The 27,476-nt window shown below is 51.5% G+C and overlaps 1 protein-coding gene across 2 annotated transcripts; it reads right to left on the bottom strand.

Annotated features, from left to right (window-relative positions):
- Window positions 1-11,721: 11,721 nt before the first annotated feature.
- EMC8 (ER membrane protein complex subunit 8) lies at window positions 11,722-27,474 on the bottom strand. Of its 2 annotated transcripts, none has more exons than XM_057712276.1 (5): window positions 27,099-27,462; window positions 18,985-19,061; window positions 13,414-13,483; window positions 12,671-12,765; window positions 11,722-12,189 (listed from the first exon to the last, which is right to left on the bottom strand). In XM_057712276.1, the coding sequence occupies exons 1-5, from the start codon at window positions 27,327-27,329 to the stop codon at window positions 12,030-12,032; spliced, it is 633 nt and encodes a 210-aa protein (XP_057568259.1). In that variant the 5' UTR covers window positions 27,330-27,462; the 3' UTR covers window positions 11,722-12,029. The 2 variants fall into 2 exon arrangements, with proteins under 2 accessions (XP_057568259.1, XP_057568260.1); XM_057712277.1 differs by having other exon boundaries at window positions 12,048-12,189; window positions 13,290-13,483; window positions 27,099-27,474.
- Between the last annotated feature and the right edge of the window lie 2 nt (window positions 27,475-27,476).

Here is a 27,476-nt window from a genome sequence, read left to right as displayed (position 1 = left end):
GGCAGGGGAGGAAGAGACAGAGGGGGACGGGACCGTTTCTGGAAGGCTATCCGGGAGGGCAGCTGTGGGACTTTCATGGGGAGTCCCACAGCTGCTAGGGGTGACCGTAGGGTCAGCGGGGGGATGTCAGGAAGTGGCTTACGAAGCAGAAGGGGAGAGGTCTGGCCTTCGGGACTGGGATGAGCTCCCCGGTTCGGGTGTGATGGGCACGCCCGTCACCACACTGGCTTTATTGGGCCGGTGGACCTGACGACTTGAGAGCCTGGGAGGGAGGGTGCCCAGGCCCCTACTGCCACTGTGCACACCTCCCCTTGCGAGCAGGCTGCCTGTGGCCTCAGCTCTCCGAGCAGGGGGGCCTCAGAGAGGCAGAGCAGAATGCAGTCCCCCGCCGCATCCCCACGGCAGGCAGGATGACCCCTGACAGGGGTGCTGGGAGAGGGTGTTGTGCTCTGATGACGCCCACGTGAAATGCCAGACAAGCAGCCCAGGGCAACAAAGCAGTCCTGATCGTGGCCTGCGCGCTTCAAACCCGTGCAGCAGGCCACATGTGAGGAGGTGACGTCGTGATCTGCGGACAGAGAGCAGCAAGGTCTTTGCACATGGCTGAGAGCTGTGGTTGGGGGGTGAGACCAGGCCGGCAGAGAGACCAGGGCTTTCCAGGAAGCTGACGAGACACGCGTCAGCCCTGGCACGGACGTTTGCTCAGACTGGGAAACCCACCCGAAGCCACCTGTTCACCCCAGTTCCGGGAAAGGAAGACGGGCCTCTTCTCCCAGCACCTTCCCCAGGCTTAGCTCCGGAGCCTTCTGCAGTTCAAATGGAAGCATCACTGAAAGGCTCCACGCTGACATCCACCAGTCCCTCCCCTTCGCCCGGAGTAAGGAATGTTCCTGGAATTAAAGCCGGAGCCTGGGAGGCAGAGGAAATGGAGTTGGGTGTAAGGGGTGCCAGTGCGTTTTGGGCTCCAATGCCGAGAACACAGCCATTCCAGCGGGAGAACCAGAGGCCTTTTGTAGCAGATCAGGCTGGAGAACTCGGGGTCTCCTGCTCCACCAGGAGCCTCCCTTCAAGGCCTGATTCGGCCCAGCGCAGGCCCGCGGCTCCGCCACACTGTGGGACAGCCTTAGAGATGTTCTTCCTAGAGTTGCTTTCGGTTCTGGGATTCGGGATGCTTGAGGCCGGCGAGCGGGGCCGCGCAGTCCTCGGGGGTAACCAAGTGCTGTCGATGGCCGAGCTTGGCCTCTGCCGTGTCCACCACTCCCACCACTTCAGATAGCACGTCATTCTGTTGTAACAGGGCTGTTCTAAAGCACGGGAGCTGGAGGCAGAGCTGAAGGCAAGGCCCCTGAAGGTTGAAGGGAGCCCCAAGGCACAGCTGGAAGGGAAATGACCATGGTGGCAGTTTTCCCAGACTTGTCCTGGCTTCTAGAATCCTGTTGTCACCACACGCATCAAAGGATGTTCCCGGCACTGGCTCAGCCCCTCTGCTTGGGGTGGGAAGGGCCAGGCCAAGGTGGGCGGTCACACGGGCCAGGTGAGCATGGCTCAGCTCCAACCTCAGACTCTTCCATGGCCGGGATCTAAGTCTCTGGGGCCAGCAGCCAGGGCCAAGCGCTGAGCATCACTGCAGGCCCGGCCAAGCCCCCAGCAGGCGAACTGGCGACCGTGCGTACGTCCTGCCACAGGTGCACCTGAAGGAAGGGGGCCCCGCAGTGTGGAGGTTTTGTATCTGGTCAGAGCCTGGGCTGGCAGGTGCTCCAGTGGGGTGGGCAGGTCCCAGGGAAGGGCCCTGTAGCCTCACTTCCTCTTCTTTATCTGGGGAGGCTTTGCTTGTGCTGGGGCCCTGGAAGTTTCTGCCTGATGAAAGCTAAGTGTGCTGGCCCTGAGAGGGAGGGCGGGGGGAGGTGGATGGCAAAGGCCGTCCCTCTGAGGGGTGGAGAGGAGACATGAGACGCGGTGGGGCCCGCACAGCCCTGTGCTCTGCTTCCCCATGACTCAGCAAACCGCAGTCACAGCTGCACTGTCCGGGGTGCCGGGAGGTCTTGCCCCAGCTAACAGCTCCCTGTGGAGCAGGGACAATAAATGACAAGATTTATTCAGCTCCAGGCTTAGCCAGTGACCCTCAACCTGTAACCTGAATTAGCCATGGACAGTGAGACAGTCAGGCACTGCTAGAGGAGCTTGTCAGAGATGCACGTTTCCAGGTCTCTCCCTGCAGCTTCTGTTTCCGGCGGTCTGACAGGTGCCCCCCAGCTGGCTCAGGAAGCTGGCACTGCCAAAGGTGTTCCACGGGAGACAGCAGGCAAGGTGGGCGGTGGGTGGCAGTGTGCTCTCACACCCCTGACCACAGGGAGCCCCTGCCCACTGGCACAGAGGAGGAAGACCTGTGTGCAGAACACTTCTTTCTCCACGAGTCACTGGAATAGTCCTCCTTTCTACACCCCGCTCCCCTGCCCTGTGGAGCCTGTGCAGACAGCACCCACACTTTCTCTGTGCTGGACGTGGGGCACACTGCCTGGTCTGGGTATTCAGGTACGCCAGACATCAGACCAGACCCACAGCGTCGGGGGTGGTGGAACTGCAGGGAACAGCCGAGCAGCTGGGTGGTAGTGGCTGGGATAGTGGTCTCAACCTGCCCACGCTCCTGGGGGCTGGTCACTTCCTGTCCCCACATCCTGGCTCTGTCCCGCCTTCCTGGCTGCTCAGGTGAGAGGCCCACCTGGCATGCTTCTCTGCCCCAGCTTCCACCCTCCTCAGCAAACCTCCCAAGGGCGTTTCCACCAGGGGATGGCCCTTACCTAGGAACTCAAGCTCCTCCTGTGTGTCTGTGCACCTGCTCATTGCACTGAAGAGCCTGTGGGCAGGGCCTGCAGGCCACTCTTCTCTGTGTCTTCTGCTCCCTACGCAGTGTCCAGAGGGCTGAGTAAAGGAAGGACCAGGTGTCAGCTGGGTTAGAGGCTGCAGAGCAGGGCGGGGGGAGGGGCAGCTCCAAGCACCCATCCCCAAGCTGCCTGCAGGCCCAGGGAAGGGCTGGTGTCCACAGGGTGTCTGAGGCCGTGTCTGCCTGGGGCTGGTCTCAAAGGTGGGCTGCTTGGGAGACGTGTGGGAAGAACGCCAAGGAACCCCTTGCTGTAAACAGAAAAATACTTAACTTCCTTTGGGTGCCAGGCTTCTCCCCATCTGCTTTGCTCCCCCGGCCCCCCTACCAAAATGTACTCCCCTCTTCTCTGCTGCCGGCCTGCCCCACCTGCCCAGGTCCGGTCCTGCCTCAGTTTCCCTCTGCCTAGATGTGAGTGACGGCCCACCCTGTGGCTGTGTCTGCAGGTGCATCAGCCTGCCTCAATAACCACATTCCCGTAATTACGGGGAACGCTGTCCCTCCTGGATAATCCCGTAATGCCTGGAGGAACTGTGCCTTCCTCCTGGGGCTCGGGTGGGCGCAGCGTCTGCTCGTAAAGGCACCCCAGATCTCTGTGAGTTTCTGAGAACGACCTCTTTGCCCAGAAGTCATTTAGCAGAGAGGTTGTCTGACCACGGGACAGTCATTTTACCAGTAGGATCTGCAAATGGCTTTGAGCTCCTCAGAGGCCAGCGCTGAGTAAATTCCAGGCATTAGAAGTGATTAACAGAACAATTCGACTCTGGAAGGACTAGCTTGAGCTGCAGGGCAGGATGGGGTGGCAGGCCAGGATGGTAGAGGCTGCAGGCGACACCAATAGCTGTCTTGCTTAAAAGTCTTGCAGAGTAAGGCGAGTAGGTGAGGAGAAAGGCACAGCTGAGCTCCTCAAACAAAGCACTGTGGCTCCCTGTTTGCAGAGGCCAAGTGTTAAAGCTGAGTCTCAAGAACAGCCCAACCCAGTCAAAGGAGCTGTGGAGGCTGCTGTGTCCCCAGATGCCCCGACACCGTCACAGCACGTGAGGCTCTTCTGGGAGGCCCAGGGCATGTGAGCTGTGCGCAGGGAGGGGCTTCTGCTGCTTCATATTTTCTTCCCATGAAAAAACTCTCATGTTTTCAATTTGATTCTCCTTGATGACATTAGTTGAGCACATTTTCAATGTTTACTGGCCATCTGGATATCTCCCTTTGGGAAGTACCTGATTAGCTGGGTTGTGTTTTGAAAAAAAAATTGGCCTGAAATTTTTAATATATTTGGATAGATATATCGAAGTCTTTGTTGGATGATCGTATTATAAATATCTTCTCTCGCTCTGTGACCTCCCTTTTCACAGTAGTAATTTTTTTTTAAATGAACAAAAGTTCTTGATTTTAATATAGTACAACTGATCACTTCTTTATGTGTCCTGCTTAAAAATCTTTGCCAAGCCCAAGGACGTGAATATATCCTCCTGTTATTTTTCTGGAAGGCTTATCATTTTACTTTTCATATTTAGACCAATAATCCATGAGATACCCCTAGACACCACCAAAATGCCTAACATTAAAAAGACCGACAACGTGGTGTTGAAGATACAGAGAAAGTGGAGGCAGATGTTCAACCGGTTCAACCCACTGGTTCAACGGGCAACGTCCCCTAAGAACACACACACCCCAACAGCCTCACTTCTACACATAATCCTGAAAGACATGTGTACATGTGTGCACAAAAGGGCACACACAAGAAAGTTAACTGCAGCAAGATCTGTATCAGCTCAAGTCTGGAAAAACTCCAAACATGCATCCATAGTGAAATGGAGACACCGGGCTGCGATGGACTCCGTGAAGTAACAACACACAGCATGGAACATACATGCAAACTCGCTACACGTGATGAGGGTGAATCTCACACACAATCATTATACATGCTGGACATGTCCACTCACATAAAGCCTAAAACCCAGGCAGAACTAACGTAGGTTTGGGCATGAAGGGCTCCTGGGTGCTGTCAGTGTTCTCATGTCCTCACACGTGGAGCCCGGCGGTGGCCACAAGAGCCTGAGCCTGTCCACTTTGAAAATTCACTGCATTACATACCCGTGATTTGTATGCTTTTCTGTGTATGTGTTATATTTCAATAAGTAAGTTCTATTAAAAAAAAACAACAACTCTTGTTGCATATGTTTGGGATGGGGACACAGAGAACGCAGCACATCAGTATAAAGGGCCAACTTAATGGTTCTGGAGATGAAGTGATTAAATAATCCAAAAACATGACTTACATTTCTTTCAACAAATCTGAGACTTCAGAATTCAAGAAACAGAGAATTCAAACATTTAGGGGAGAGAATATCCAGCAAATGGGGAGATCTCAGAGGATTCTGCGTTTTTGGTTCGTACCTTTGATTCGATCACCTGCCGGTCTCTGGAGTCATGTCCTGCGCACACAGGGACGAGGACAGGGCCCTCAGGACGCAGGAGGCAGCTGCATGCAGAGCTCTTGCTGCAGAGCCACCTCCGGAAGGCGGGAAGTACTGACAGATTGAGATTTCATCAGAAAATTAAAAATAACAGGTAGGTCTTCCTGGGTGTGAGACGTCGCCCTTGCCCTGCCGTGCTGGGCCCAGCGCTCTGAGCCAGCTCGGAAGCTGCGGGCCTGGTGCCAACCTGCCCGCTTCCTGCTGCTCGAGGGTTTGTGGCACATCGCTGCATTCTGTGTGCAGCGCATCTGAAAAGAGGGAAAAATCACAGTGCTTTCTGAGACAGAGCTCACCCAGGAGACCCGAATCCCGCCGGGGTGAACCCTAGGAACCGGGACGCGCAAGCTGCTGACCCGCTGCGTGCGCAGCTCACGGGTGCCCTGAAGGCCCAAGTCCTCTGTCCCTGCTGAGCGCGTACACTGGGGTGCATCACTTCCGTTCTGAGGATCTCAAATTCCTCATAATGATGCACGGCCAGAGATCAGGGTTTTTAAACGTGTGGCCTGAATCACCTGCTAAAAGCTGACTTTTGGATCCAGAATCTCAATGAATTTGAATTCTCAGGGCCTGAGGCAGAGAATCCGCACAAATTTTCTATTATTTTATTTCCAATTATGCCTTTTAACTCCTAATTTACAGTGTAAGCGCCTCAAGTGTAGGCATCCCATGCTTCCATTTCTTTGCATCTCAGTATCCAGGACATCAACTGTATCAGGAAATCCTGACGATGTGACAGCCTTCCACCACGTCTTCGTGAATGCGGGGTGGCGGAGACGGGGACGGGAGGGTGGCAGAACGGGAGTGACTCCTTGTTTCTTTTTGATTTTCTACTAGGAACACACACTGACACTGTGGTAAGAAGGAAAATGCGTTCAGACTGGGCAGGGGTGGGCGCGAGGCTGGGCAGCGTGGCAAGGGGGGGAGGAACGCAGCTTCTCTGCTCCTCATCTCCCAGGGATCCAGCCGTGCGAGGCCTCAGGCGGCCACTTCCAGGCCGGCCTTGGTGCCCCACCTGTGAGATGCAGACCAGAACACCCCAGCACATCCCCGTGGGTGGGGGTGGGGGGTTGAGAAGCAAGTGTAAGCAAACGGGGAAAGAAAAGTAAGCTGCTCTTATTTCTGAGAACAAACGCTTTTATTCACTCACCTATCCAATAAACGGTCACTGAATGTTTGCTATGAATAAGGACTTAGATCTTTCTTAGCAAAGGACTAAGTAGTCCTTTACCTCGGTGGGGGGGTCAGGCTGGCAAATAGTATGTTATAGAACTGTTAAAACATCAGCAGTTCACTTTTTTCAGCGTAGCCCAAACACATTCTACTAAGAGCCAGCACATGTATTAGTCCCTCTGTCTTCACAATGACCCTGCAAGTAGGTGTCATCACCCTCTTTTTTCGGACAAGACACAAGAGGTAACTTGCCCTGGGCCACAGAGCCAGAGTGGCCAGCTAGGACCCACACCACACAGCCCTGCAGCCCAGTGGAGCTACCTAAGAATCGGGGAATGAGGCAGTGCCCGGGCAGCAGGAAGATCTGTTTTTGAGAACACCCTTCTCTGAGGAATGACCGCCTCTTCGGCAGTGAGGACAGGGCAGCGGAGAAGGGAAGCTGGGGCACGACAGCCGGGTCCACTCTACACACATCGAGTAACCCTCAGTGCCCAGGGTGCACTCAGCACACCTGGCCGAGGGTACTGTCGTGGGGCAGACTCCCTGACCGCAGGGGCTGTGCTGGGTCTGAGGCCTGGCCTGGAGAACTGCACCAGCACAGCGAGATCTCATTTTATTGTGCTCTGCAGATACTGCATTTTTCAAAAATTGCAGGTCTGTGGCAACCCTGCGTTGAGCAAGCCTATTGGCATCATTTTTCCAATAGCATTTTCTCACTGTTGTATTTTGGTGAATCTCACAATATTTCAAACTTTCCCACTATTGCTATGTTTGTTACGGTGACCTGTGATCTGTGATCTTAGATGTTACTATTGTGAATGTTCTCGGGTGCCACGAACCACAGCCCCATAAGACAGAAAACTTAATTCATAAATCGTATGTGTTCCCCCATCTCTCTCCCTCTCCTCGGGCCAACCTATTCCCTGAGACACAATACTGAAATTAGGCCAATCCTGCAGCAGCCTCTATGTGTTCAAATGAAAGGAAGAGTGGCACGTCTCTCACTTTAAATCAAAAGCTAGAAACGATGAAGCTTAGTGAGGGAGGCATGCTGAAAGCAGAGCCAGAGGCCTGTTGTGCCAAACAGTTACCTTGAGTTGTGAATGCAAAGGGAAAGTTCTGGAAGGACATTACAGCGCTGCTCCAGAGAACACACAGGTGATAAAAGTGACACAGCCTCACTGCTGATGCGGAGAAAGTCTTGAGTGGTCTGGAGAGACGGTCACACCAGCCACATTCCCTGAGGTCAGAGCCTAACGCAGAGCGGGGCCCCCACGCTCCAGTTCTGTGAGGGCGGAGAGAGCGGAGGGCGCTGCAGAGGGAAAGGCTGAAGCCAGCAGAGGTTGTTCATGAGGCTGAAGGAAAGAAGCCGCCTGCACAGCACGGAAGTGCCAGGTGAGGCCGCCGGTGCTGACGGAGAAGCCGCAGCTCAGGCCACCCGTGGAGGGGCTGCACTGAGCAGCAGAGGGTCACCGCAGAGGGACAGCCATTAAGAACATTCACGGGGCGTGGGAAAAGGTCCAAATATCGACACGCGCAGGAGTCTGGGAGAAGGTGACCCCAGCCCTCCTGGACGACTTTGAGAGGTTCAAGACTTCCGTGGAGGAAGTGACTGCAGGTGTGGTGGCAACAGCAAGAGAACTAGGATTAGACCTGGAGCCTGAGATGTGGCTGAACTGCTGCATCTCATGAGATAGCCTGAACGAATGAGGCGCGCCTGTGGATGGACACAGAAGTGGCTTCTGGAGATGGAATCCACTCCCGGTGAAGACATTAAGACTGCTGACATGACAACCAAGGATTCAGACTATGACATCAGCTTAGCTGATAAAGCAGGGACTGACTCCAATTTTGTAATAAGTTCTACTGTGGGTCAAACGCTATCAGACAGCACTACATGCTACAGAGAAATTGTTCATGAAATTCATGCAGTGAACTTCATTGCTGTCTCATTTTAAGTAACTGCCACAGGAATCCCAGCCTTCAGCAACCACCACCCTGACCAGTCAGCAGCCATCAACCCTGAGGCAAGACCGTCTACCGGCAAAAAGATGCCAACTCACTGAAGGCTCGGACGATGGTCAGTGTGTTTTAGCAATGAGGTATTTTAAAGTTAAGGTATGTACATTGTTTCCTCAGACACAATGCTATTGCACACCTAACAGACTACAGCATAACGTAAACATAACTTTTATATGCACCAGGAACCAAAACATTCACGTGACTCGCTTTATTGCTTTATTTCGGCGATCTGGATCCGAACCCACAACATCTCCGAGGCGTGCCTGTATTTCTGAAATGCAGTTACTGGCCACAGCCTCACTGGTGGCGTCTGGAACTGTCGTCAGGCAGCACTAAACACAGGATGCTACTTGGCTTCATAGGGCAACGCAAGTTCCAGCCAATGGCTTCCTCCACTAAACTGAAGTGGATGTTCTGCTGGAACTTGTCACACTACTTTGAAAGCAAAAGACCAAGGAGAGCACAATTTTTGCCAGTTCTAAAGCTGGACTAGATCCCAAGAAGGTAATCTATAAGGGAAAAAAAGCTTCTTAGAAGAATGGGGATTCATTTCAGAGAAATGCAAAAGTTGATCAGATTTTGCATCCTATTCAAGGAGATCTTCAGCATAAGGAGTAACAAGTCAACATTATAAGGATACAAGTATCGAAGTTAACACACCTCCTATCTGAGAGCGGGGGGGGGGGGGGGGGGGGGGGGGGGGGCGGGGACGACACGACACGACACACTGGACGGTCGGACACAAACGAACATTTGCTGCCTGGCTTTCTACTGAGCTGAGAAAAATCCAGTGCTTAAGAGGCACTGAGCTGACGGAAAGGCTAAAAACATGTCAGTTAGTAAAACGGACGTCTATTTTAAAATTCAGCTCTCTTCATTAAAATTGCTAAAAATGCCCGCAGGGTATGGAGGCTAACGTTCAAGGCTATTTTTCTTGCTTCTGCTTACCACGATGTCACAAAGCAGCTACTGTGTTAAGACAAATACAATGCTAAAAAGGGGCAGTTTTGGAAGCAAATATTTTTCTTTTGAAGGCAAAACAAAAAAGGTAGGTCAGAAAAGCTGAAAATTACTACATGCAGGAACAATAGTTTTCCAAGCACATCAGAAAAATAAGCTATTAAATCAAAGCTAATTATACAGAACTTTTTACACGGAGGAGGCTTACAAATACCATATCCCTGGAAGACTTAAAATTACTCAAGATTTCTAACTCGTTTCCTATTCTAGGTCAATCTAATTTCACTGGAATTAGCTGAGTCAATTTTCCCTTCGTATGTGCACTGCTTTTTGTCATGTATGAAATCACTGCCTACCTTTTCACATTTAGTAACCTCAGTTCTTAAGGCAACTGTTAGACATGGAAAATGGCATTTTTATGTACACCAGTTATTCACTTGTCCCACTCACTTCATGATGGACAGATGCTATGGAAGAGAGAGCAATGTCCACTAGATTCTTAAACCGTATGACTGGTTCTAAGGAGATATCTCTACCCACCGCGCCCCTCCAATCCCTGCAGATTTAGAGTTACTTAGGAACATTCTGATCCACGAGGATCTCTTCAACATACAGATATACTCTGTGTTGCTCCTTTAAGTCTTTTTCTAGGAAAAGGCAGAGTATGAATCCATTTCAGTGGCTTTCTGACAGGCTCTTCCTTTTATTCTGGGTGGGGAGAAATGAAGACTGTTCTTAGGGCCAGGAGACTGGAGGTCCAGAGGCCAAGTAGCGAGGCTTGGCGGGATAAGATGGAGGGGAGCCCAGCACAGGGCCTGGGGGCTCAACAAAGGCTTCTGCTATTTTACAAGCATCCAGGAGCATTACCTGCACATTGGAAATGTTTTCGTGTTTTTCACATTCTTCCCTTTGGAGTATTATGCTTTCTTTTGAAAATGTAAGCCTGACTCAGCCACAGAAATGGCACCTGGTTCTAGGCTGAAATCCAAACTGGAGAACGGCACATGTTCCTGGGAAGGTGGTGGAATCAAGAACAAGAATTCCACAAAAAGGTGAAAATGAAGGAAAATAAGACTATCTCTGCAATGCCCTCAAAACTAGCCTTGGCCACATCTTTGGTTCCAAATAGCTCTGCCAGTTCCCCTTGACCTTGAACCGGAGGTAGCACATGTCTGTTTTAATTCCAGGAAAAGACAGCCTTTTCTGTGGTAAGTGATGGAGATGACTCTTTTCAAAACGAACACAAACCCATGTGGAAGGAGGCTGCCCACTGCATTCCACTTGTGCTGGTCCCACATCCGAGGAGAGTAGTGAAAAAGATACAGTGTACCAACACATCACCCCTCTCCCCACTTGACATAAAGTCAGCTTACAAAGCCAAGGGTGAGAGGGATCTGAAGAGAGAATCTGATGGACCAAATAAAGTGCATCTGCTGTGAGCCATGCTGAAAGGTTTCCTACTTGATAAGACAACCAGTGAATGCTGTGTCATAAACCTTCTCAACAGAATACCCACTGTTACGAACCTCCTTCACATAGTCCAAAAAAGGACAGAAGCAAAGCTGCGGTTCTCTGAACGCTGCATGAAGCAACGCATATAAAAAATGCAATGGAATCATGACGTTTCTCCATCAATTTCCCACAACTGGGTTAAAAAACTTGACTGTTTGTTTCCAATGTAACAATTCCAGACAGTGCCCTGTAAAACTCCGGGAGCCTACACTTTGTTCTGCTTTTGTTGCTTCAAATACAAAAGAAATAACTGTTGTGAAGACGTAAATTAGAACTCTTTGGATAATCACGCACGTCAGCCTTTTAAAGAGAATCTTTTAAAGAGAATCTTAGCGCGGCTCCACTTTTCTTTTGGTTCCACAGATCTACAAGCTTTCTGGTCAGGGAGCGTTACATTGTGCTCCCAACCAAGCTGCCTTCCCAAACGTTTGTTTCTACCCGGAACGACGAAGGTTTCTCCAGCAACACTGGCATTATTCCCACGTGTAGAGTCGCGGCAGCTACGGCAGCCTCCCGCCCACCGACACCAGCTCTCAGGCAACGCTGGGCACCAGCACACCACGCGCCTGCCCAAGCCCAGGGCTGGACGACATGAACTCAAACAGGATGAAAACTCACAAGACACTCTCATTCAGGTATAAGATCTGGGCATTTTTTTTTTAGATAGTTCATAAGCCTTAAAAAGTATTCTCTCCAGATGATAAAAGGTTAGTTAAAACTGTTTAATAGGAACAATCTTGGACAAGCAGAAATAGCTTTGAAGAATTATAGCAACGTACAACCAGGAAGGACTCCACAGGGATGGCCACATGGGACAGTCTGTACCTGCTCTAGAGACTCTGCGTGAGAAAGATGACTGACGGGACATTCTGCCCTCTTCAAGGCACAAGCCACTTCTGAAAACTGTCAGCTTTCCACACAGGCTATGAGATATTTTATTTACATTTAAAAATAGCTTTTCTTCTTCAGTGTAGTGGGAATGCCCAGAGACCAGTCATAGAAACGCCTCCCTAACACAGGTGCAGAACCGCTTTATTGATCTCTGGGTTTGTCCAGTCATTCCGAATGTCATCCAGGTGGTTGTCAAAATCCACGAGCGTTTCGTAGGACCGGCTGTCCAGGAGCGACGCCGAGATCCTCTGGGCCTCCGGCCAGTCTTCACAGTAATCACTACGAGGCGAGACAGGAGACGTCAGCCTCTTCATGAACACTGGGGGCTCTCCGACAGACTGAACCCCAAACCAGCCACATGCAGAGTGGTACAGAGGAAGGCAGTAATGACCGCTAGCAGACACGCACACTGAAACCCATGAAGATGTACAGAAAGAATACGAAACACGAGAGAGACACCCTCCAAATGAAATTCCGAAGAAGCTGGAGGGAGGTGACTGACTACAAATAAAGCAAAGCAGGTGCCTGGAAAGGGGGTCTGGCTTGGGGAGGGGCGGCCTGGGGCTGGGGTGGGAAGACCCTGGAGCGACCCCGGGAAACCCTGCAGGCCTCAGCGCTCCAGGGCCCGAGAACACGCAGGATTTCTGCGTGAGGTCTGCACACGCCCCTGGAGAAGACGCTAAGGTAAAAAGCCAGCGGGCTGGGATGGGCGGCCCCGCGCAGGCACGCGGGGCATGGTGCCCTGGGAGCAGGCACTCACTAGTGCGGGTCTCTGCAGCGCCACCTGTTCTCGTGGTGCTCGTACACGTGGATCGTGGGCACCACACAGTCCATCGTGAACTTCGTGTTGTCCACCTGCAGGAGACACAGATGCGCTCGTGAGCAGAGCCAGCACCTCTGCGGCAAGTGTGAGTGCAGGCCTTCCTCGCGCCTCCCCCGGGAGCAGCGTCGACACTGCCGGCGCAGACCTCACCCCACCCCAGAGCGCGCGGCACCAAAGGAGCCAGCCCAGGTACGCTGCGCGGCACGCAGGGGGAACACTAAGCTCTGTACTGCTCTTCCACAAACGTGAAGCGTCCAAACGTTACTTCTGCTTCCTGTTAGAATTCCACCTGAGTCGAGATCAACAAGGCTCTTGTGAGCTACGCACCTACCTGGCTCCCCACCCCGCTCCCGCGGCTGTGCCGGCTAACCTAATCCAATGGTTCTCACCCTTGAGTGCGCCTCAGAACCACCTGGAAGCTTACTGAAACCCCCTGCCAGGCCCCTAGAACCTGCATTTCCCACAAGTTCCCAGCCGGTGCTGATGCTGCCGGCACGGGGACCCTTCTTTGAGACCTGCTGAAGTTGAACGACCCCACCTCCGGACATCCGTGTACCGTGACTGCAATGGAGAAGACTGCAAAAGGGGGCCACGGTCGGATGCCGCATCCGCAGAAAGGAAGACCGCTCATAGGTAAAGCTCCACGTCAGCCAGAGGACGCTCAGCAGCCAGGGACTCACCATGATGAGCGCCGTGTCGCTGAAGCCCTCGGCGATCCTGGACGCCACCTTCTCTGCGACCTGGTTTGGACTGTGAGAGAAGAACCGCGCTCTAGTGAACGCCATTCAGCACTGTCTGCAAGGCAGAGTGAACAGCTACGACATAAAGACCACCAGCACCAGCACAATGCGCCCACTTAAGCAGCTTTTGGCACTGCAGTGACTTGTGAGGACGGGAACGCTGTGAGGGCCACGTGGAGCAGGGCAGAGCAGGCCCCTCCCCCACCTAGAAGCCCTGGGACGGGGTTTCGAGACGGAGGGCGTCTTCTAAACGGAAAGGCTCCCTGGATCCCCGGGGAGAGCCCCACCCAGGGCCTGCAGATGACTGCGCTGCTGAGCACTGCTCCTCCCGGCCCACCTTCTCCACCTGCGCTCTTAGCTGCTGGAATCAGGTCAGTTGTTTTCTTTTTTTTAATTAAAAAAATTCCTGAGCCATTCCAAATCTTCCGTGTTCATCCGTCTTCACTGGCTGGCTCTGGCCCTGCCCCCACCCCAATCTTGACAAATGACAACTTTCCACCTGAATAGAGTGAATTGGAGTGGCTCCCACACGGTCCCTGCACGCCCCCCCTCCTCCCGCCCATCCCCTCTGACCTCCTCCCCAGGGCCTTATTTTTCTCTCTTCCCCCACAATGGACCCAGCTCTGCTGTCAAGTCAGTCTTTTCCTTATTAGGACAAAAAATTATTTAACTGGTTTTGTCCAGCCATGGTCCAACTCCTCTTCTCACTTTCAACCTTTCTTTGACTTCTTTGGTAACTTGTTGATCCTGTCCCTCTCCATCTCCTCACCATGCTGTGTAATCTGGTGTCCGTCCCCTTACCCCAGCACCCCTGAAGCCTCCCTACCACCTGCCACGCTCCCAAGGCCCTCCAGCTGGAATCCGGGGCAGGCAGGCCAGCTTGTTCCTAGTTTCTCTGACCATGGTGACCTTTCCATTTTCCTCCAACCCCTCAGCAGGTGCGGTAGATTCTTTCCTTCCCTCTGCCCCCTTCATCCTCCCTGCCACTCATTCCCTCCAGCTTATCACCAGAGGCATGGGTTTCTAAAATTGCTTCCCAACAGGTCTCAATTTCTAGGCTCTTCTTAGGAGATAAAAGCCCATTGTCCTCCACCTGGCAGATCCAGCCTCTCTCCACTGGACCAGCTACCGTTCCCACTCCCAGGAATAATGCTTTGTGTGCCTTCAATTACAGTGAACTGTCTACAGGTCGTCTTCCTCACACACCCCTCCCCTCACTCACTGTTCCCTGTCTGGAATGCCCTTCCGTCTGTGCTTACTCAATTCCATCTTTTTTTTTTTAATATTTATTTATTATTTATTTAGTTATTTTTGGCTGCACTGGGTCTTCATTGCTGCATTCAGGCTTTCTCCAGCTGTGGCCAGCAGGGATTACTCTTTGTTGCAGGGTGCGGGCTTCTCATTGTGGTGGCTTCTCTTGTTGAGGAGAATGGGCTCTAGGTGCGTGGGCTCAGTAGCTCTGTGGCACGTGAAATTTTCCTGGATCAGGGATCAAACCCATGTCCTCTGCACTGGCAAGCAGATTTTTAACCACTGTGCCACCAGGGAAGTCCCCTCCTGCCATCTTTAATGCCCAGAAAACACAATCCTCTCTGGGACGTCTCGCCAAGCTGCCCCAGATGAGGTCCATCTGTCCTTTCTCTAACCATGGAGGCCTTGGAATGCAGCTGTCTTTTTGTGCATCTTTCCCCCTGCACAACCAGAGACTCAGCTTTTTGAGACAGGGACTGAGCCATAAAGAAATACACTATACGACTATGATCTTTTCCTTGTGACTGAGGTGAGAAAAGCAGGTTTAATGCTTTATAAAAATAAGTTTATCTAATTAATATATTTTCACTTTTAAAATTGAGAAATTATAGACACGTGTGATTATTTACCTGCAGTATCGTGTTAAGGAAAATGAAACAAACAAAAAAACAGTTTAATAGAGAAAGTGCCCCAGGGATTCTTGTCCCTCAGGTCAGCCCAGAAAGCCCTCAAAGTGAAGGTGGTGCTTCACAGGAGTCGGCAAGTGCCAAGTTCCCGTGGTGGAGACCTGCTTATTCCCCCACCCACTGTGGAGAAGGCACACCCTGACCACTCCCATGTCTTCGCAGGTCCTCACTCACCCACACCTTAGGTGTGAAGGGAAACAAAGTCAGCATCTGCTAAGAGCACGATCTTCTCCCTACAAGCATTTGCCATGAAGAATGGCAAAATGCTGTTCTCCTCATGTTTATGACCACCACAGTACTTGTGACTTCTGTTGGGAAGGGGATCGAGAAACATTTATGTTTCACTTCAAGGTGCCTCCAAACTCAAATTTAACGTGGGTTCTTTTGAAAGAAGGTAAAAGTTACAATAGTTAATGAATTGCCAAAGTATTTCAAGAGAATTGCCAATTTTGTTTATCTTTCATTTGTATTACATTTAGTGTCAAACATGGACCTGCTCCATTCCTAATGTCAGACTGTCACTTGTGACAGTCAAGTCAGCACTTTGCTTCTGACAAGGCTGTACAGTCCTCGTTCCTGTGAACAGTCAGCTGCCAAATACAACCGTGGGGACCCTGGAGACAGAAGCCACTGTGCCAATTCCCCCTCCCAACCTGCACAAAACCAGGCGTTTACTTGTGACTGAGATCTTACATTTACATCTGAAAACTCTTCACTGAGCATCTAGCTCAGGTCAGGGCACTGGACCCGGTACTGAAACCTACCCTCATGAAGTGCTAATTATGAAGCAAAGCCCCAGCAATTATGAAATGATCGAATAAAACTTCATGGGATAACCCGAAGTTTAGGAAACAAGTAAAACAGTTACAGAACACCTTACAGTTCTTTTTCTCAGATAAAACAGTGACGGAATGATCCCTTTTTAAAAAAGCAATCACAGGACTAGAACAGGACTGGCCTCTACTTGGAATCAAGCAGAGCCAAGCACGCTCTGCCCTCCTCACAACCACTCTCCAAGGGATGAGCTCTTTAGCTCCATTTTAAAGACAGGACCACTGAAGCCCAAGTGCTGAATCAGTAAGTTGCTGAGGACTTGAATCCAAGTCTAAGCTGGCTCCAGAGCTGATACTGAGACAATGTGAATCAGCTGATGTTTCTAACAGAGGAGCGCAATTTTCGCTGGCGGGGCTGAAGAGAGAAGGAAAGAAGGTTTTCCAGGCAGAAGCAAACGGTACTAAGGAAGGATGTCAGCACGACCCCAGGTTCTGAGCTGCCAAGCTCTGTGGCTTTTGTGCAGCGAGCATCTCTGACTGGAGTTTCTTCAGCTGAGTGTCCTTGTGAGGATCCGAAAGGATGACACCAGTAAAGCCAGGCACAGTGGCAATGACCTGGGGTTTACTGCAAACACACTGGAGGGGCGGGTCAGGTCCTGGAGTGCGGCCGAGGCTCGTGGGGTCAGAAGGGGTCTCAGGGGTTACTGGGCACACCTGTCTTGCTACCCACCATGCTCTCTACAGACCTCACCAGCGGCTGGTAGGCTCTTAAACACTGACTTCAATGGGAGAACGAAGACCTCCAGAGCAGAGCAGGTGAAAGATCTGGGAAACGCTGCACAGTGGGAAGAGCATGAAGACGGTGTGTAAGAGAATTCTAGGCCGGGATGGAATGTCGTCTGAACAGAGCCTGGAAGATGAAGAGGCCATGAGCCAGATGAGGTACGTGGAGGAGCGCGCCTGTGCGGGTGCCTCCCAGGTGGCCGCCAGAGGCGTGGATCTGGGGGCAGGGATGAAGGAAGCCAGAGCTACCACCTCTGGCCCGGTCTCCTCTCCTTCCTGCGAGAAGAGCTGCTGGCAGGACAGCGCCCCACACTTACAAAATGGAGAGAAATGCCCCGCAGCTCTCAGTGTGGCTTCGCCCCACCTTCCCACCTCGCCTGCCAGCACCCCTCTGTGTGTGCGCCTCACGCTCCTGCTGGTTTCCGCCTGCAGTCTTCATCATGCCACCCCCTTGGGCACTCTTCCCTCTGGTCTCCATGTGTGCACATGACAAGACCCTGCCCACTCTCGAGCGTCCAGTTCAAATGACACCCCTCCCCGAGGGCTCCTCTGGCCACGCCAGTGGATGCAGTGCCCCCTGCTCCTGCTGGCACAGCCCTCCACATCACCTCATGGCATGCGGCCCAGGGGCCTACTCCACAGGCCTGGCTTTCGGTGTCTTTCATGTTCAATCTAGCACCTTGAGGGCAAGGGCCAAGAGTCTTCAGCTTGGCTCACACAGCGCTTGGCCTGAGGCAGGCGTTCCATGCCCTGTCAGCCTCTTTCATGTCACAAAGAACAAGACGGACACGTGCTGTGAACAGGCTCCAGCTCATCAGCACGTGGGAGGCAGGTGGACTCAAAAGGGAGGAGTGGTTACTAAGAGATGCACCAAGGAGAAACGGATGGCATTCACGGGCGCAGAGACAGGACGGTCAGAGAGGTCACAGGTGAAAAACCAGGGTTTGCAGAGCACCTGTGTGCTGTCATCCACGCAGAGGCTTTCACAGGAGTTGTTCTGCGCCCAGCGCTGCACGGGTGACCCTGCCTCCCGCAGAGTCCCACCTGGGCCCAGGCTTCTGAGTCCAACTTCTTGCCTATGCTGGGCAAGCAGACATGACTCCAGGAAGCACTTTGGTCTGGGGTCCTTCCCTGCATCCCCTGGAGCCGTCAGCTCTGCCCGGCCACAGGAGGAAAGCGCACGAGGACACCCGGCTCGTGCCTCTGGCTTTCAGCTGGTCAGGGTGCTGATCCTCTGGGCCTCCTCCTGTGAGGGCACGTTAGGCTGGCTGCTGGCGTATCCCTTGACTAAAGGGCACTGTTCTCCTCGGGGTGGACTTCTTGACTTGACCCAACCCCTCCTCGTCCCTTCAGGCAGGGCAGGTACCAGCTTTTGTCACCAGCTCTGGGTGACTGCACCACCTTCTCCTGAGTTCTCTTCCATACTGTTCACACCTCTGGAAACAACCAGCTTATTAAGTCCTCCTCAAATTATCCTAACTTCAGGGTGTCATCTGTTCTTCTGCCAGGACGCTGATGCAGAAATAAAGCAAAGATCTCAGCTCTGCTCATTAGCGAGAACCACAGTGGGGGCAAACAGCTGGATAAGAAAACCCAGGACCTAATATGAAAGCAGCAGCAAATCCCATATTTTCATCAAATTATCAGACCGCAAGAGAACCAAACCTTAAGGTTGCTTTTTTAAACCCCAAAGGGTAGAGCTCTTCCCTAATGCTCTGCCCTGCACCATCCCGCTTTGGGAACGGGCAGCAGGGCAGAGGAGTATGAACTCCCCTCCAGCAAAATACAGAAGATACAGAACAGAATCCCAATGTTAATGTAAGTGTTTAGAATTAGTTGTTTGGATTTACCCACACCGCAGCCCCCCTGGAGCACTATACACAAGCACACAGGGTCTGGAGGGGTTCTGTTTGCATAGATTTTGCATCCTAAGCCCACAGAGGTCAAAAAGTGCATCAGAGGTCACCTCCCTCACAGGATCATTTTTTCAGACCACAGAGGGGTTTGCATGGACATACCTGGCATCCTTTACTCGTTCATTAGCTTGATAATAACCCGCAATCACATAGCTATTATCTTTGCACCATGAATCAATCTGAAAGAAGAACAAAATTTGGGAAGAAAAGGTGAATGGTTTTCCCTTAAATATCAAGTCTCAATAAATAGTGACCGACCCCCCCCCCCCATGCTGGGACAAGGCAAATATAACCCCTGTACCCTCCTCACTATAAGAATGAAATGGAGGGGCGGTGGGGGGGGCGGGGCGGCGGCTTCCCTGGCGGCCCAGTGGTTAAGAATCCACCTACCAATGCAGGGGACACAGGTTCGAGCCCTGGCCCAGGAAGCTCCCACATGCTGTGGAGCACCTAAGCCCGTGTGTCACAATTACTGAGCCTGTGTTCTAGAGCCTGCGAACACAACTACTGAGCCCAAGTGCCACAACTACTGAAGCCCATGCACCTAGAGCTGGTGCTCCACAACAAGAGAAGCCACCTCGATGAGAAGCCCGTGCACCACAACGAAGAGCAGCCCCTGTTCGCTGCAACTAGAGAAAGCCCCCATGCAGCAAAGAAGACCCAACACAGCCAAAAAAAAAAAAAAAGAGGAATGAAATGGGGGAGTTCCCTGATTGCCTAGTGCTTAGGATTCTGCACTTTCACTGCTGTGGCCCGGGTGGCTTCAATTCCTGATTGGGGAACTGAGATCCTGGAAGCCACACAGTGCCGTCAAAAAAGAAAAGAAAAAAAAGAATAAGAATGAAATGGGCGTTCAGGGGAAAGATGGTCACCCCAATTTGCTTTCCACAGTCCATGTGAGGCCAGAGGAAGCAAAAGAAAGGCCTGGGCCCCCACTCTCACTGAGGTGGGATGTCTTCCCACAGAGGAGGACCCAGTAATGGCCGGGAGGGGTAGGGCTGGACACGAGGAATGACCTCTGCCTCCAGTCCCAGCAAAAGACCCCAGTGTAGACACATATTTAACGGGTGCGGTGCCGTGGGTGAGGGGAGACCAGTGTAACCCAAGGTTCTCTGACAACATGAAGCACTGAGGCACTCTAGGGCTTGAATAAACCTTAAGATCATTTAAATCAATCCTTCACAGATAAACAAACTAAAAGGCTCAGAGAGGGTCTAAGTTTGCACAGCCAGGTAGCAGAGCCAGCACAGGAACCTAAGTCTCTTTCAAAGTCAAGCCCTTTAATACTGTATTTCAGTATTCCTAGCAACACACAATGAAACACCCATCATGCTGGGATGTGGGGTGAACAGGCGAGCGTGTATGCCTGCGGGCACACACACACACACGCGTGCACACTTCTGTGTGGCATGCTTTTAAATGGGAGCAGGGCAGCAGATTCTGGAAGTTGTTTTATAATGCCCCTCCTCTCATCAGATTTAGCAGCCTGCAGGTCTAATGTTATTACTAAAAACAACAAACGGTCAGCCTGTTTTCCCATAATGGAATTTTAATAATACACTGCAGTAGATTCCATTCTCAGTCTGCAAAAGAGGAGATAAAACTGATCCTTGATATTTTCAAAGTGAATTAACTGGTTAAAAATGTTTTTCTTTTCTTCCTTATTTTTTCCCCTTTTTAAAACACAGCTCTATTGCTCTCTTCCTCAAATTCTGATTTGGGCCTCCAACAGTCTCCTTTATGACTAAAAGCAGACATTAGACAACGGTTACAGTTCAAGGTTCCCTGGCTCGCACGAGGATTAGAATAATAATTCTGGACTCCTAAGAGCTCACAAATTACCATATTGGGTCAAAACCAAGGCTCAATGAACCAATTAGATGTTTTGGTCATTCACCCAAAAGATGAGAGCTAAGTCTACAAAATGCTTATAATGGCTCTTTCGCTGTAACTTTTTTTTTCCCACTGTAACTTTTTTTTTCCCACTGTAACTTTTGATGCAAGTTATCCCACAATTACTTACATCTCTATGTGGTATCAAAGGGCACAGTCCTGTTCTAGAATCTGGCATTTGGCCCCATTCCCTGAACTCAAACCCATACGTTCGCCCGCCCTTTAGCACAGCCCTCTCAGCCTTCAGTGCCCCTCTCCCGGCTCCGCGGTGTGGGCTCTTCTTATATCCAGAGTCACAACTACAGGTGGTACCTCAAGTTCGGCTGCTGTCCTGGCTTCCTAACGCCCTCAGGACAAGTTACAAAAACTTAGTGGCTTAATACAACACAAATTTATCTTACAGGTCAGACGTCTAAAATGGGTCTGCAGGGCTGATTCCTTCTGGAGGCTCCAGGGGAGAATCCGTTCCTTGCCTTTTGCAACACCTAGATGTCACCACATTCCTGGCTGGTGGCTGCATCGCTCTGGCCTCTGCTTCTGTTGTCACAACTCTTTTCTCTGACTCCTACCTGCTGCGTCTCATGAGGACCCTTGTGATTACGCTGGGTCCATCAAAGGATCCAGGATAATCACCCCATCTCAAGAGCCTTACCTTAATCTCATCTGCAAATTCCCTTTTACCATGTAAGGGTACACGGTCACAGGTTCCAAGTCGTTTTATTTTTTGGCGCACCACAGCTACGTGTAATATAAGGATAAGGTAATTATTTTCTGCTGCGAATGCCCTGACCATCCCCAGCAGCAGTCTTTTTTTTGGGGGGTGGGGGGTGGGGGGGGTGAGGTGCTATGCGGCACAGCTTGCGAGATCTCAGTTCCCTGACCAGGGATGGACCCGGGCCATGGCAGTGAAAGTCCAGAACCCTAACCACTATACCACCAGGGAACTCCCACAGCAGTCTTCAGCGAGCAGTCTAAGCGACTCCCAGATGCCTTTCCTGGGCTGACGGTAACAGTTCATGACTCAGTCCCTAGCGAACACATGGTGTCACCTTGTACCTGCACTCAGGGAACAGAGAAGGCACCTGACACAAAGGGTGATTCTTGTGGCAAACACAATGCACACCTCAACTTACACTTTACCTAACGAGGAGTGAATTCCTATATGAAAAACTCCAAGGGCCTAACCAAATTCCTGCAGAAAGTAATGTCACAGCCTTGAATTTCTAGCAGAACTCTGTTTCTTGTTTGTTTTCTGTTTTTTGGCCACACCGCATGGCTTCCGGGATCTTAGTTCCCTGACTAGGGATTGAACCCGAGACCCGGCGTTGAAAGCGCCAAGTCCTAACCACTGGACCGCCAGAGAGCTCCCTAGAAGAACTCATTGAAGAGGCTGCCCTAAAAGTGAACCAGGTCACAAAAGCTCCGGCTTGGCTTTAGAAACCTTTCAATGATTCAAATACAAACAACCAAGTTAAGTCTGGATGCCTGTGACGGGCATGTACAGCCCATCCACAGCTGTCCAAATATAGACCCAAGTGGCCCCCGTTGAGGAATGGAGAAGCGGCCACCAGAGCCCACAGAGGTAGCATAAACAGGTTTCAGTGGAAGCAGACGTCACCAGGGAGAGTGACCTGGCGTGGAATGAGAGTAGGTGTGCAGGAGGCGGCGAGCAGTGTGGACAGTTGGCGGGGGAGGGGATGGGGCAGGCAGCTCTCGAGGGGCTACAGAATCCTGCAGTCAGCCCAGACGGCTTGCTGATGAAAAGCCTGAGTGGATTCAAGCGGCAGCTTACACAGTAAAGGCAACTCGCTCCTCCCAAGCGGGGCAGGGCAAGGTAAAAGAACTGAGCAGCTGTCTGACCTCTGTTCTCAGCGACTGTTTCCTTTTCCCTTACCCTCCGGCTAAGACGCCCTACTCCCGTGATGTATCTTGTGAACAATCAAAATGAAAAAGCTCGGGACAACACTGTCAGGACAGGAAACCTGTCAACTGACTCTGAATGCAGGATCCGAATTCTACATTTACTTCTGTTGTTTCTTTTCCATTTCAGAGGGAAAGGACACTTTCACCTTGGCATAAGCCCGCCACCCTCTGTTCAGTGCCCTTTCAGGCTCACTCCATTCCAGACACGTAGGAGAACTGCTAAAGGCTCTGGGCCCAACTAACCCATTCCCAGTTAGACTGCACAAGAAAGCAGCTTCTCTCAGCAACCTCGCTGATATTTACATGTGTGAGGCACTTCGTAATTTTCAAAGCACGATCACCTACCTCAGGTGACTATATAATAGCCATAAAGCAGGCAAGGCAGGGAGCTGATAAGGCCACCCCAAGGAAGGTGCTGCGCCCATGCCTGCCACTTGCAAGCTGCGGGTGCCTGTGAGCCTCCCTGCCGGCAGCACCGAGCACGCTTTGGAGTCTAAAAGTAGAGGGGTTGTTAGTTTCACGGAGAAGAAAAGCTCCTTCTCAAGTCGGCCACTCATTCTTCTATGGCATGAAAGGAGCTGGTTCCATGGAGGAAGCTCTGGAGGTAAATGGCATGGGGACAGAGGCGAAGGTCAGGGGGAAGAATGGAAAGAAGAACCCAGAGCAGCCAGCTCCCTCTCGGAGGCCAGAACATGTATGTTCTGGAGATAAAAAGGGGCAGGAGGAAGTAGGGGGCTGAGCCAAGAGCCAGAGGGACAGCAGCCTGTGCAGATGAGCACAGAGAAGGAGCACGTGGATGCAGCAGAAAGAATTCTAGACCCAAGTCATGGTGACTAGACCAGCCGGCATGTAAGGAAGTCATCGGAGCAGAATGTAATGAAAAGCAGCTCCACAGCACTAGGAAACCACCGAGAGGGGAGAAGGACAAAGAGGGCTTAGGGAAACAGCGGGTTTATGCTAATTTCCCTACTGACATTTTATCGGTTTTTGCCATTAGAAATAATTCCATCACTACCTACGTCAAAGGGTCGTAAGGATAAATTAACAGGCATGAGTACTTAAAAAAATAAAAATAAAAAGCACCCAGAAATGCAAGGATTTTTTTTTTAAATGGAAAATTATAAATGAAAAGCCTTGCAAAAGAATCTGATGCTGCCCTTTGACGGACTGCATATCAAGTCAGTCTTTCCCACTCATCAAAAATAACTCAATATGAAACTCCCTGAATAGAAACAAGCCATGAGAATTAGGCCTCGTTTATACAGTTTTATGGATTTAGATGCTTTATTAAAACTACATCTTCTAAAGCTGATAAACTATGGCTCCATACACTGAGATTTTTCATTGCCTTCAGCTTATAAAGTTGCTAAGTCAAAAGCTGAATGATACAGGGGCTTCCTAGGTGGCACAGTGGTTGAGAATCCGCCTGCCAATGCAGGGGACACGGGTTCGATCCCTGCTCCAGGAAGATCCCACATGCCGTGGAGCAACTAAGCCCGTGTGCCACAACTACTGAGCCTGCGCTTTAGAGCCCCTGAGCCACAACTATTGAGCCCATGTGCTGCAACTACTGAAGCCCACATGCCTAGAGTCCATGCTCCGCAACAAGAGAAGCCACGGCAATGAAGAGCCCACATGTCACAACGAAGAGCAGCCCCCGCTCACCGCAACTAAAGAAAGCCCGTGCACAGCAAAAAAAAAAACCATCACAGCCAATAAAATAAGTAAATTAATTAAACAAAAAAGCTGAATGATACAAACCTAAATATCTTAATTGTGATACAAAATTTGTGGATGGACTCAAATCGCACATTTTCCTTTACAACTATTTTGAAAGTTATTTAATTTGTACTCAATTGACATCTTTCTCATATTTGTCAAATGCTGAGCGTATGATTCAAAATTTTGATCAATATAAGAGAAGTGAGCACAAACCACCACTGCTTGGCAAGGACAGAACTTTGGCTGTTAGTTTTCACTGTCTGAAAAGAAGCTAAGTGCAGAGAATCTAGTGTGCACTTAATTTTGGTGGACAGGAGACTCAAACACTGAAGGGCACATGTGGGGGAAGTGCTGGAGGGCGAGCTTGGAGGGCAGAGGCGGTGGTGCAGGGCGAGCAGGGTCAGAAGAGGACTCAAGCAGTGCCCTAAACAGGCTGCGGCAGTGGGCCTGTCTTAAGAGTAAAGGTTCCCTCTGGGCATCTTCCCTCCCCAGGTAAAGGGTGAACACAGCTCTAATCCTTGCAGAAAATTTATCTAAAGGTGACTCCTGTGCAGTTGTTTACAGTTAGTATATTTAATTTGCTCAAGTATTACATTCCTATCTCATAACAGAAATATAACCCTTTAACTCTGTAAAGCTTACTTAAGAATGAAAAGAATTAGCCCTATTCTGACAATTCCCAGTGAGGTTCAAGTTTGCCTCTAAGATGCTCTTTGATTATTTCTGACAGGGTTTTCTATGTATTTAAAGCAACATACCTTTTCCTCCTACCCTCTCTGGCTACGCATCAATTAGTCTGCTGACTCCCCTTCTTCCACCCATCCTGTAGAAGCTGAAGTTGCTCAGGCTTCTGTCCATGGCTCTCTACTCATTACACACAGTCCCAGTCAAGCTCTCATGGCTTCAAAAGTCCCTGAGAAGCTACTGGTTCCCAATCTATGTCTCCTGCCCACCCATCTTCTGAGTTCCAGACCCATTTTCAACTTTCAACACTAGGTTGTTTTATTTTCCCTCAATGAATGGTGCCACTGTCCTTCCAATGCTAAGTCAGAAACCGAGGTGTGTCACCTTCACTTCCTTTTCCCCATGTCCCCACACGATCAGTCACTGAATGCTGTGGATTCTCCCTCCTGGCTCTCTCTGATCCGTCTCCTCTGTCCACAGTGCACTTAGTTTAGGCCACCTCTCTGCCTCTAGCGTCATTCACACTCCTGTTTCCAACATCCTCTTTGCTGCTGGCTGGAGCAATCACTCCAAGACATGAATGTGACCATGCAACTCTGCTCCAGTGGCTTCCCTGTCCTCATGATGGAGCCCAGACGCCTTTCTGTGATCTGCAAGGTCCTCTACAAGGAAATCTGTCCATGCTCACCTCTCTCTGCCTGGTCCCTTTATACTCAATACTCTAGCTCTTCTCTAACCAACCCCCCCCCCCCTCCATTTTCCTGGTCTTTGCACATGCTACTCCCTCTGCCTGAGTGCTCTTCCTCCACCCCCTGAAGGAAGCCTGGGTTAGCTGACCCTCCCCACTTCTGCTTAACTCCACGTGTGGCACTTATCTTTCGCTACTGTACTTGTCCGCTAGTACAAGTTCAACTGCTAAGCAGGTACTGTGTTTGAGCCATGGCTGTATCCCTCCCCCAGCACAGGCCTGGCACTACTGGAGAACTGAATAACCCTGCACTGACTGGTTAACCTAGCTCCCTGCAAGGGACTGCACTTCACATATCCAATCACCACACAATTCCCTTGACAACAAATTAATCAAGACAGGTGGTTGAAAAGACTTGGATTAAAACAGACTCATGCACACCCCAGGGACGGACTGGTACTGACAAGCCATTTCTCCAGGAGCTAAAATGACTGATTTTATAAAATATCATCTACTTTTTATCTATCTCCTGCCCCAAGATGACATGAGGAAGTTCACACAGTGACTCAGTTTAACAGGCACTCAAAGATGTGCCCAGTAAGCTCAGGACAGGCCCGTTTGTCTAAAGACACTTCCTGCTTACCAAGAGTTTACGGGGACATCATAATTAGGTAAACTATGAAACGGATTCATTTTTACTTGTTGAGAGATATAAAGGATTTCTACCTACACCTTCTCACACTTCACTTTTTGCACAATCAACTAATATTTTTTTAGTATTTACAGCTTATTCGTACAATGTTCCTCAACCCACGCAGGTCTGAGCCCACAGTTTCTCTCTCCCTAAGGTTTCGACTCAGACTTACAGGCGCTCTTTTGCCCTCGTGGGTCACCGCACCTCAACAGCCGCTGCCTAGCCGGCCTAGCCCTGCGCCACACCTTCTCCCACGGCACTTCCAGAAACCCGTGTGAACCGACACACAGCGGTGTGCGGGCTGGGAGGCCCGCCTGCTCCGGCTTTTGAATTCGACACGACGTCTTTAGCTTTGCAGACCACGGGTGCACCCTCGATGCCACCCGAGAGGACGCACGGGCTCTCCTGACAGCAAGCTCGGGCGCATTCCCGGGCACCCGCCCGGCGCCGCCTTTCCGAACGCGCCCCCACCCCGGGGGACCGCGGCCCCCCCACCAGGTGGGAGCCACACAGCCGCGCCCAGACCCCCCGCCCCCCGCGGGTCCCGGCAGCCTGCGTCTCGCGGCGGCAGTCCCCCGGGCCGGCCACGGTCGCCCCTCCGGCCGCGCTCACCAGCGTGAGGGCCACCTCCAGCATGGGCGCGAGGGCCAGCGCGCCGTGGAAGAGCGGGACGCAGTCCACCAGGAGCGTGTGGGGCGCGCCCGGGCCGCCCGGCGGCGGGTGCTCCCTGCGCGCCTTCTGCTTCTCGGCCACCAGCAGCCCGTTGACGGCGCAGTGCGGGTACTTGGCTCCGTGCAGCACCATCTTGCAGTAGGCCTGCGTGGTCAGCTTCACCCCGGGCATGCTGAGCCCGCGAGGCCCCGGGGGCCCGGCGCCGGCCGCGGCCTGGACCCGCTGCCCGGCCGCGCGCCCGCCTCACGCCGCTCTCGCGCCTCTCGCCGGGCGCGGCCGAAAAGCGGTCTGCCAGCGGCCGCCGGAAAGGCTTGTCCG

Source organism: Hippopotamus amphibius, chromosome 16, assembly GCF_030028045.1.
Source record: "Hippopotamus amphibius kiboko isolate mHipAmp2 chromosome 16, mHipAmp2.hap2, whole genome shotgun sequence".
Classification (NCBI taxonomy): domain Eukaryota; kingdom Metazoa; phylum Chordata; class Mammalia; order Artiodactyla; family Hippopotamidae; genus Hippopotamus; species Hippopotamus amphibius.
The sequence above is the reverse complement of the archived record's forward strand: the minus strand, read 5'-3'. Positions and strand labels throughout refer to the sequence as shown.

Bases quoted from the DNA above. Each gene is read 5' to 3' on its own strand.
- EMC8 (XM_057712276.1), bottom strand. From the start codon at position 27,329: ATGCCCGGGGTGAAGCTGACCACGCAGGCCTACTGCAAGATGGTGCTG. The intron at 13,484-18,984 runs GTATGTCCATGC...CTTCTCTCACAG, and splicing joins GAACGAGTAAAGGATGCCAG to TCCAAACCAGGTCGCAGAGA. The intron at 12,190-12,670 runs GTGAGTGCCTGC...CTCGCCTCGTAG, and splicing joins CGCTGCAGAGACCCGCACTA to TGATTACTGTGAAGACTGGC.